Source organism: Podarcis pityusensis (genome assembly GCF_964106645.2).
Source record: "Podarcis pityusensis genome assembly, chromosome: 3".
Taxonomy (NCBI): Eukaryota; Metazoa; Chordata; class Lepidosauria; order Squamata; family Lacertidae; genus Podarcis; species Podarcis pityusensis.
In genome coordinates this window covers 51,372,158-51,383,764 of record NC_138026.1, presented here as the reverse complement: position 1 = coordinate 51,383,764, position 11,607 = coordinate 51,372,158, and the positions used below count along the sequence as shown (strand labels likewise).

The 11,607-nt window shown below is 42.9% G+C and overlaps 1 protein-coding gene across 1 annotated transcript in view; it reads left to right on the top strand.

The window, feature by feature from the left end:
- The first annotated feature begins 2,142 nt into the window (after window positions 1-2,142).
- The window catches only part of CDK19 (cyclin dependent kinase 19), a 100,349-nt gene continuing 90,884 nt past the window's right edge, over window positions 2,143-11,607 (top strand). Inside the window, 1 exon segment of the mRNA XM_081000406.1 lies at window positions 2,143-5,876. Coding sequence (XP_080856532.1) covers window positions 5,749-5,876 — 128 coding nt within the window. The 5' untranslated portion in view covers window positions 2,143-5,748.

Below are 11,607 nucleotides of genomic sequence, written 5' to 3'. Positions count from 1 at the left end.
AGGTAGTTGGTTGAGAATTCTTGCATTGGGATTTTCCACAGGGCTGCCTCAAGACAGTTTCCTGCCTGAGGCAAAGGACAAGATGATGTCTCCACCATTCCATGTATAGAAGCTAATTGGACCAGTAATGGAACAGTGTCTTCCACTGCACCTGAGAGTACCAGGCTAGTTAGGGGAGTGTGGCACATAGAGCTCTGCCTTTAACAGAAGAGTACAGCTGTGGGATTCAGGAGTAGAAGCTAGAGGACTACCACTGCTGCCCCACAACATATTGCAACCTGAGGCAGTTACCGGTAACCTCATTCTGCCTAATGGTAGGGCTATCCCTGGGCATCCAAAATATATTTACTTTAAAATAATAACAAATGAAAGTTCCCGAAAGTGTGGAAAGGGGAAGATAAGCATTCTGCTGCTAATTTCATCACAGGAAATACCCAATAGCTGCCACTGAAACTTGTAACTGCATCCCACACAGTAATCACAATGGCAATTAATCCACTGCCTTGAGCTATTGTATTTCCCCAAATGAGACTGTGTGAATTAATTTATCTAAAATTAAGCTACTTCCACATCTGAACAGTGTATGTGTAAGGGGCAGGCAAACAACACAAGCTTATGGGGAGGCTTTTGCATCTGAGAAAATATATTTTAATTCAGGGGAAATTGTGACAGAGCACACAAGATTTCCCTGGGAAAAGCGTGAACAAATGGTTACTTCTGATCTGAAAGCAGAAGACAGCAGAATTGTGGGTCATAATACAGTATTTGTTTTCTAAATTAAGATTGCTATCCTATGATGAATTAGTGGAGGATAAAAGTACCTCAGGAAAAGCTTAACATGTTTTGTATGTGAGAGGGAAAAACAAAAAAAGTAAAAAGATGTGTTGAGATTAGAAGTGAAAATGTATCAATGGGAATTAAAAGTAGACGTGTGTACAAGAAACCTACTGAAACTCTTATTAATTTTACTCAGTAAGGCTCTGATTTCATACCTCAATGTTAATGCCTACTTCAGATCTAATGGAAGACCATGGTTCATTCATCACTGTGTGAGTAAGCTATGACAAACACTGGGTTTTAGCATTTTCCCTCCTCTGCTTCCCTCTTTTGTAGGCAGGGGGAGATGAAGATGGGGTCACACAGTGTAATTTGCCCCAGGTGCTGCACTTCCCCTAGGGACAGCCCTGTGTTCATATTTACATGGAAACTGATGGCTGAATTAGTTTCCCAAATAGATTATACAGTATTTCGAGATCATTCCTCTGTAGTTGTGTGCCCAACCATCATGTAGGCTGGTATTAATATCATGCTTTGATTATATCCAAGTAAAAAGTTCAGGAGCATTGGTGCTGATACCTGCAAAAGATCAAAAACTTGAACAACTTGCATTTTATAGCTTCACACTTGGTAAATATTGTTAAGTAATACAGTACAACAGTGCCCTTCCCTGTAATGTTTTTACATTCAACGCTGGATTTTAGCTGAATAAACAACAATAACAGGTATGCCAGTAGAAAGCCAGTAAGGGACTAGCCAGTGTATTGTACAGAATATCACACGATTTCTGCTTGGTTTTAAAGGAAAGCGTTGATATAGTGGGCCTAGTTGAAACCAAATGGAGAGTACCAGTGCAGTGGGAGAACTAGTGCAAAACAGCTATCTCTTGATGTAAACTATGGGAAGGTCAGTAGGAGGGTGTACTGGAGGTGGTGTTGCTCTGCATGCCAAAGGACACAGAGTCCAGCAAGCAAAAACTTATAAAAGGGGTAGATTCCTCCACAAAATTGCTGTGGGTGGCAATACTAAGGCATCAATATAAATTTAGTACTGAGTACATGCTATCACTGGGACACGCATGGTGCTTGGGACGTGGGTGGCACTGTGGGTTAAACCACAGAGCCTAGGACTTGCCAATCAGAAGGTCGGCGGTTCGAATCCCCGTGACAGGGTGAACTCCCATTGCTCGGTCCCTGCTCCTGCCCACCTAGCAGTTCGAAAGCACATCAAAGTGCAAGTAGATAAATAGGTACCGCTCCGGCGGGAAGGTAAATGGCGTTTCCGTGTGCTGCTCTGGTTTGCCAGAAGTGGCTTAGTCATGCTGGCCACATGACCTGGAAGCTGTACGTCGGCTCCCTTGCCCAATAAAGTGAGATGAGTGCCGTAACCCCAGAGTCGGCCACGACTGGACCTAATGATCAGGAGTCCCTTTACCTTTTACATGTTATCACCCCCTGCCCAAAATGCTCAGTGTCATCTTGAGATGGAGACAGAAACCAAGGAGGCATCCAAAGGAGGAAATGTAATGAGTGACTTCAATTGGGTAAATGAATGCTCCAGTCACGATAGAAAATAAGCCTTCCTTTATAAAATGTAAGTCTTATCCAAATGAGGAGAACAAAAAGGTACAGAAACTTTGGCAAAATAAATGCAAGCAGACAACAAGAGAACATTTCATATTGCAAATTTTTTTAAAGACCAACAATAATACATTTAAAAAACATGTTAGAACCAGCAGACTAGCTGGAGAGATGTTTGGTCCTTTGGATGACAAATGAGTCAAAGGTGTACTAAAGGAGGAAAAGGAGATTACAGAGAAGCTGTAGTGCTGATCCCTGTGCCTGAACTGAGTCTGAAGAGGCAAATGGTGGTTACAAGAATTGACATTCTAGGCCTTGATGACAAACTAAAAATGAAGACATCACATCCAGGAGGTAGCATCTACTTGAGAGTCCTTTTAAAACTTGAATTTAAATAACTGATCTTCTAACAAAAGAAAGTAACATCTGTGAGATCAGCCTGCATACCTGAGGACCAGAAAGTGGTCAATATATACCGGTAATCAACTTTTAAAAAGGGATCCAGAAAATATATAGGAAATTAGTTTTCAAGTAACCAACCTGTAATGAAAACTATTATTAAAATTAGAATTACCAAGCATAAAAGACCAAATTTGGCTGAAGCAAAATCGGTATGGCTCCTGCAAATTTAAGTCATATATAACTAACCTTTTAGAGTTCAGAGTGTCCATATGACTAGGGGTGATCAACAGATAACATAAACATGGCCATTTATCAAAAAGCTTTTGATAAAGTCCCTTAGGAAAGGGACTGAAAATAAAACTGCCAATCATAATGGTGTTATATAAATTGATGGTGTGACCAGATTATAGTACGAACATTTCTGGTTGTCATACATCAAAAATACTATATTAGAGCTGGAAAAGGTGTTGGAAAAGGCAACCAAAATTATAGAAAGGCAGGACCAATTTCCATATAAGGAAAGGTTACAACATTTGGGGCTTTTTAGGTTAGAAACTGTGCATAAAATTATGCATGGTGTGGATAAAGTGGATAGAGAGGCTTTCTCCCCTTCCCATAATATTAGAACCCAAAGTCATCTACACATAAACTATTGAAATTCATCCCACAAGATTTAACATTGGCCACCAACTTACACAAACATAAAAAGAATAAGACAAACTATTGGAGGATAAGGCTATCAAAGCTGCCAGTCATTATAGTTGTATGCTGCCTCTAATATTGGAGGTGATATGTGACTGAATACCAGTTGCTGGGAAACACAAATGTGGAAAATGCTATTGTGCTTGTATTGTGTTTGTGGGCTTCCCATAGGCATCTGCTTGGCTAATGTGAGAACAGTGTGGTAAACTAATTGTTTATGGTTTGATCTAGCAGGGCTCCACTTGTTATTAGAGGTTCCACAATGCTCTTTCTTATCCTTCACCCTATTTAACACCTTAATGAAGCTACTGGGGGAGGTTATATGGATATTTCAGATGCAGAATAAACAGTATGTTGATGACACCCAACCGTGTCTCTCATTTTCAGCTGTACCAAGGGAGGTAGTTGAAACAGTGAACTGTTTATAGTTGTGAAGGACTGGATGCTGTACAAGAAGCTGAAACTTAATTCACCGAGTACAGAAGTAGCATTGGTAGGTGGACTAACATGACTAACATCCCCTCAATTCCTTTGTCCAAGTTGTTTATAAAGACATTGAACAACAGTGGGCCCAGGACAGAACCCCGCTTGTCACTTTTTACCAGAATGAGAAGAAACCATTAATGAGTACATTTGGGTTCAGTCAGTCAGTTACTTCATTCAAGCCACATTTTACCAGCTTCCTCACAAGAATATCACGAGGTGTGTGTATTTGTATTTGTCCAAAGCCTTACTGAAATCAAGATACACTGTGTCCACAGCATTCCCCTGATCCACCAAGATTGTAACGCCATTAAAAAAAAAAAAGAGAGATTTGCCTGGCATGACTTGTTTTTAAGGTATAAATGATATGAAAGGGAAAACACAGCTTTTGTGATATGGTAGTCTGCACACCTGTAAGTTCACATTATCTGAAGAAGAGAAAGACCTTGCAGAGCAAGCACAGACCTGCATGTAAAGTAAACTGTATGAGTCATTTAATAATGCCTTTTGAATGCTGATGGTTACCTGAAATACATTAGGAAGAGGTGGAGGCAAACCAATAGGTGCCAAATCAATTTTATCTATGTAAGCAAAGTGTTCCTCTACGTCAACTTTCGAAGTCTCTAGGCTTCATGTTCAAGAGACATTAAACGCAACGCTAGCTTGAAAACTGCTCTACCCTATCTCCACCCCCTTCCGCGTCCTAAGGTAGTCCGCGGTCGGTGAGGCATATTGTACGTGTTGCCTGTGGGGCAGCGTCTTCCAGCTCTAGCGCCTGGGAACGTGCACCTGCTGCCTTTTCTTTTAATTATTGAGGGCAGAAGAGCTTTGCCGGTGCTCTGCCGCTCCTCCGTTCATAGAACATGAGACGCTCCAGGAAAACAGCGCTGCGCAATGTCAAGCGAGCGAGCCGGAGGCGGCGGGAGTGGGAGCCAGCGAGAAGCGCGTGAGCAGAGCCATTGTCAATATGCTAGCGAAGGGGGGAAGGGCGAGAAACGCGAAGGCTTGGGAAGAGCTGCGGGAGGACGACGACGACGCGGAGATCGGCCCAAGCGGCAGCCTTTCTCCCTCAACTCTCAGACTTGAGGCTCCACCTTTCAATTGATTGACAAAAAGGCCAGCGTTTCAGATTCGGCGTTTGGGCGGGCTCAATGGTGAAGGGCGAAAAGGCGGGACGCAGTCTAGCCAACGGTGACGAATGTAGGAGCGAAGGGCGGGGCTACAACCTGAATGACAGCTCAGGAGATAAACAAGCTCCAGCGCGAGACCCTCAATCGACCGACCTCGGCCGTACCCCGTTCCCCGCCCCGTCGCTTGAGAGTGTGACTGCGACTCATTGTTCTGCAGGCGGACAAACGAAGCAAAGAAAGACTCCGCCGTCTCCCTTCTAAGCAACCGTCTGACTCTCCCGCCACTGCCCGGCAACGTGAAGAGTCAGCAACTTCCCACCACCCGCTCAGCAATAACCGGGGAGCGGGTTGCAATGCGCAGGCGCACACAGGCTTCGGTGCTGCAAGCGACGCCGGGAACTGTAGTCTCCGCTTCCTCCACCTTCCCCAGACGCCTTCGAGCTCGCGCTTCCTCCGATACTACCAAGCCCAGAATCCCTTGCGGCCCTAACTATTGGAAGCCCTAGTTGAAGCGGGTGGCGGCGGAGCGGACTCCCCCCCCCCTAAAAACAAAAACCCAAAACAAGGAAATGGTGCCCAGTGCGGTGGCTTCGTGCCCCTGACGCTCGCGCGGCCGCTGGTCCCGCCGCCTCATCCCGCCCTCCCTGCGGCCGCCCCTTCCATGGGTGAGAGACATGGACTACGAGTTCAAATCCAAGCTGGCGGCCGAGCGCGAGCGGGTGGAGGATCTGTTCGAGTACGAGGGGTGCAAAGTCGGCAGAGGCACCTACGGGCACGTCTTCAAAGCGCGGCGCAAGGACGGGTAAGAGGGAACCGAGCTCCTTCGAGAAGGGCGGGGGGGGGGGTTCGGGGAGAGCGGGGGGGAGCCGAGCAAGCGCAGATTGCCAGGAGGCGCCGGCGAGGTCGGCTGAACTTTGAAGCCCCGCCGCTTTCCGCGATTGCTGTCACAGCGGCGGCGGCGGGTTTTATTTCTCGAGCCCCAACCCCGCCCGCTAGAGGCGGCTGAGGGCGGGAACAAACTTTGTCCCGCGCTGGCGAATCCCTCCTTCCGCTCCTCGTGCCTTTGGGGTGTGAAGGAGGCTCGGGGTCGAACAGGATTCAGGAAGAGACGGACCCCGGTTCGCCCCGCGCTTTCCCCTCGTTTGTTTTTAGGGTCCAGCCCAAGCCGTGCTTTCTCTGCCTGAAGCAGGACTAAAACTATCCTCTCAAGTCTCAGCCGTTCAAAGCCTAGAATTTAAATGCTTGACCTGATTTGAGAAAGCAACAAAATTTCCCTCTTTCTCGGTCGGAGGGACTGGGAATGTTTGGAGCTTGAGATAGTATCCTGGTCACAGAGCTAAGAAAACGGTCTTTGTTGGATTAATAGGTCTTAATATCATACTTTGATTTTAGCTGATCCACATTTGAGGGGGAGAGCCCCCCAAATTCATATTAGCTGCTCGGAATAAAAGGGTTTTTGCGGTTAGTGCACAAATTACTTGCTTGAGAAAAAATTATTTTTACTACTTGTCTTACAAGTACATCTCATGTGACACAGGTATTACCTGTTTGGATAATAATAATCTGCACTGTCTTGTGTAGGCGTATATCTGGATAGAGAGGAGTCTGATGCTTTGTAGATGATTTGACTAGATAGTTTTTGGAACTCCTCTGGATCGAAAAGTCTATTCAGTATTATTACGGTATTCTATATATGTGTATCTAGGATTGGTTAATGTATGAAAACAAAGAGCAAAGTATACTCCCATGTTTAAATTTCTGATCTATATTTTTGTAATGCTATATATACAGGCTGATGATGTAAAATCCCTTGAGTACTGAAAGTGGTTTTATGTTTATATAGTGTCAATGGTCTGCACCATGAATAAGAAATCAAGCCCTTTTGTAACTATTCTGCTTTGGCAAATCAGGTATTTTGATTACAGTATGTACAAATGCTTAAAACTCTGGATGCACAAAACCCAGTTTCTGGTAAGTCTGCAGTCCTGTGTATTTACCCTTACTTGGAATAAACTCCATGAAACAGTAGGGTTTGCTTCTGAGTAAATATGTACGGGATTGGACTGCTTGTCTCATTGAGTATACAAATCCTTAATTCACAACACTTAGTAGCTCTCTTCTGCAGACATTCAATATTAATTTCATGCTAACTGATAGAAACTATAGCAAAAATCACAGTAGGTAGAGACATTCCCATGTAATACATTGATAGATCAACATAGCTATGTGTGTGTTGTCTTTTCAACTTGGTAGTTTTCTTTTACAGTGGGAGCCATGTGGATAAATGTATTGTAAGTGAACCAAGCCTGCAGTTTCAGTTATGTTATTGACAAAGTTAATCACAGTAGTCTTCCAACACAAGTCATGAGATGAGAACCCTTCTACTTATTATGCAGTAGGGAAAAGGGAAACACAACTTTAGGATTAACAGCTTTTCCAGTAGGGAGAGGGAGAACCAATATTTGCTCCAATACCTCTACATTTTGTTCTGAAGCATGGGCAGATTTCAGAGGCATCAAAATACTAGGCCCAGAAAAAGCAATACTGAGATAAAAAAATCACAAAACAGTTTTACTGCTTTTCAGCAAATATTGTGTTAATATATTGACAGTTATTTATTTTGCTATTTTTATATTCCACTTGTCCTTTTGAATGTTCAGAAGCCGCATGCATGTGGTTTTCAAAAGTTTCCCACCAGTTGTTGCTCAGGTCCACACATGCCAAAGATTCAAGCAAAATATATGATTAGACAACCTCCGTCCACCGACTTTGTTATCAAAAGATCAGGTGTGATCACAAATTTTGAGTTGTGCTTTCCTTCCCTCACTAACAATAAAAAAAAATTAAACTGACTAACAGTGCCATGGAATTAAATGAGACTTACTGTCCAATCCTAACTCAAGTGTAGTACTTATTCCTAAATATGTGGGGTTAGAACTGCAGCCTTAAACTGCCTTAGCATGATCTATTAAAACTTGGGTTTTTTTCTTTTACTTTGATGCAGCTGCAATAGCTGTGATATTTACAACTGGCCGGGCTGAAATTAACAGCATCTTCCTGCATCTCTTTGGAGTAAATAAAAAGAACTTAAATTGTTTAAGATAATATTTTTCTCAAACATTACCCGTTATGGCCATTTATATGGAAGGAATTAGCAGCTCAACACACTTGTTTTCCTGGATTGTGTTTGGTCAACCAAATGAATAGCAGCACCAAACTACATATTTGTCCTATCACAGTGCTGTTAGCCATGGTTACAGAGTTGATTGTTACACATGACATTGACATAAGTCCAGTATCTCATGATTCTGCATGATGACAGAATTCTGCCTCCTGGGAATGTATCTGAATTTGAAATAAAGTGAGTTCCTTGTCCTTACTCCTGCAAAGATATTTAAAAGTATGTTGCAAGGCCTGATGAAACCTTATTTAGCCACCTGTCTGGCTTCTCAGTTGTCCAGCGGTGGGAGGTGCAATTTTTTAAAATAGATCTTTCTGCCTCTCAATGTCTAGGAGAATAGAATAAATGTGTCTGACATGCATGATATTTCGTTTTGGCTCCATTTGCATAGTATCAACAGACTTTTAACACTTGGCTTTTCTTGATGCACAATTCCTCTTGCAATGCAGGAGATACATTGTTCTAGCTTTATTAATGCACCTCCCTCTTTCAGCTTGGAGAGGCCAGCTTGGTGAAGCAGTACCACAAAGATACCCTCCTGATACTGGTTTCACTTACTGGGTTAGTAGTGGGAGGTCAGGGCTGTGCAGGCATACTGGTGGAACCAATCCAGTACTCCCTCTGATGTGCTCGCAGAGCCTTGACCTCACTGTTGCTCTGCCCCTACAACACCTCTTGGTAAGCAGCAGCGATGCCCATATTGGAAACATATCTCTGCAGTACCACCTTACTGCACTAGCTGCTCTTATATACAGGCTTGTGAGACCTGCTGCCGTCTTTCAGACTTGGAGGAAATGTGTGGTGGCCGCATTCAGGATACCTGTTCCAGTTTTAAAAGGGAAGAAGAAAGCTGCAATGCCTTTTGTAGGTGTGGAAAAAGCACCATGATGGTAGGGAAGGAGATATGAGAAGGGAGATCGTGGGAGGGGAAAAGGGGGAGCCAGTGGGTGAGGGTGGAGAGGTGGGAGGAAGATTTAATCAACTACTTGCAAGAGTGATAAGAGGCCTGCTCTGGTTCTGATTTTGTCATGTTTGGATTCATGTCGATTTCAGGGAAGTCATAGGGAAAATTCCTTGAAGGTCATTGTTGGCCTTAGTCAATATGCCAAACCAGTGCAGAAGGCTTATTAACTTTGCCGCTGCAGTTTTTCTGGAAGTTTATCACCTCACTTCTGTAATGGCTGTTTTTTCATGAAGCATCTGCTTGCCTATTGGCCAGGATAAATAGCTACAATGTAATGGTATTGAGATTGTTAGCAAGTCAGATGTTGTCGATTAGTTTCAAGGCACTATTGCACAAAACATCCATATTGAGATATGTTTTAACAAATTTGAAATGTTGAGCTGTAATAGTCTGAAATTCATAGAGTCTCTTACATTGTGTCTTATAATTAAATCGGTTATTGCTGCCATAAAGGATACAGTTTGGGAAAGAATAATGAATGCAAAAGATCTGATTAAACCTTTTTGCATTTATTTAAAACTTTCCATGTATAAAAATGCTTGCAAAATTTATTGCACCTTAAAACAGTTTTGTTGCCTGTACTGTAGTTTACCGGTACATTTATGATATAAATACAGTTATAAGCTGGTGGTTTTGGCTCTCGTGGGTGTAATGGTTGTATGTCTTTTGATTCAGTATTCGTGGAATAGGAGCAATGGAGCTGGCTACATATGTAGTTGCTTTTGTTACATTTAACTTGTGTACCACAATTTCAAATTTTATTTTTATTTACAGTACTTAGACTTTTAACCCCACCCCCGAAAACTCAAGACAAGTAGAGAAACAAGTTATAAAAGTACTGTCAAAATAAACATGTTGCTGCTCATTCCAGTCTTCTATGCTACGTCAAATGACTTCGCATTGTTAGTGTGTTCAGCTTCTGGGAAGGCACTTCTAAAATGTAGAAGTGACCACTAAAAGCTAGTGATAGGGTGAATTTAGGTCAGAAAGCCTTGCCCCGTTATAGAGTGTTGAGATCCCTCTGAATTTGGGTCTAGCTAGTAATGGGATTTGTCTTTGTTCTTGCTACTCAGCTCTGCCTCCAGTCCTCCTGCTTTTCCAAGCAAAGTCCTTGCAATTGAGAAGCTTTAGAATTCATTTCTAATAAAGGACAAGGCCCACAAGCAGACTTTCCCACTCTCTTAGGATCCCTCTTTGCTGCTGGTTCCTCACTCTGCTTTTCTTGCGATGTTTTGGGAGGGGTAGGGGATACAGGGGAACCTGAAGATAAGAGAAGCTCATTTCTCGTTGTTCCTTTATTCCTGAATGTTCTTGGGGGGTGGGGTGGAGATGGGGATGTGCACAAGGTTTCAGGAAAAGAAGAATGGATTTGGAATCAAGCAAAGGGGAGTTACACAGTCACTACATAAAACTAGGGTGGCCAGATGAAAAAGAAGATAGGGTTCCTGTCATGGGCATAGCCAGGATTTATGTTGGAGGAGCAGGCTTTATGTTAGGGGGCCAGAACCTCAGTCAGTTATGTACTGACTGATTTGGGAGAGCAGCTGCCCCCTGCCCCCCTTGGCTACAACCATAGCTCCTGTGCCTTTAATAGTTGTATAGAAAAGGTAATTGAAATTCCTCTTCTACATCTAAGTTCCAGGAGTTCTGTCTTCTGTAAAAAAAGGGGGGGGGGCAACCTGGGTAACATGCTATGCTCTTGCTGTTTGAGGCTTCTCAGAGACCACAATGCGATATGCCTTAGTAAATGCATTCTTCCATATGAAATGTTTTTAGGTGTTGGTATTCATGTGTTCTTGGATTGTACCTAGGGTTCTGTTCAGATAAAGATCCCATTACCGCCATACTTTGTCTAGAAATAAGTAGAAACAGAGGGGAGCAATCCTGTGAACATCTGGCAGGTCTTTCAGTTATTTTGGTTGGTTATTCATTCTTACCTGGGAGAAAGTGGAAATGAAAACAATGAGGCTTACTTCAGAGTAGATGCTATCAGATAGCCATGTTAATATCTCATTACTAATTTATATGGTTTAAAAACTTATTTTCATGAGTCAGTTACTCGGATACCAACATTTCTGAAACAGCTTTAAACATTCTAAATATTAAGGTGGATATTCAGAGAGGGAAGAAACACTACATATGTGTTTATTTTTCTCTTAAGAATGGGGGAAGGAACAAATGGTTGTGGAGTGGTACTTTTACAGTACAATCCTGTATGCATGTCTACTCAGAAGTAAGTTCCATTGAGTTGAAGAAACTCACTCCCAAGCAAGTGTGTATAGTATAAAAAGGTAAAGGACCCCTGACAGTTAAGTCCAGTCGCCAACGACTCTGGGGTTGCAGCACTTATCTCGCTTTACTGGCTGAGGGAGCCAACGTTTGTCTGCA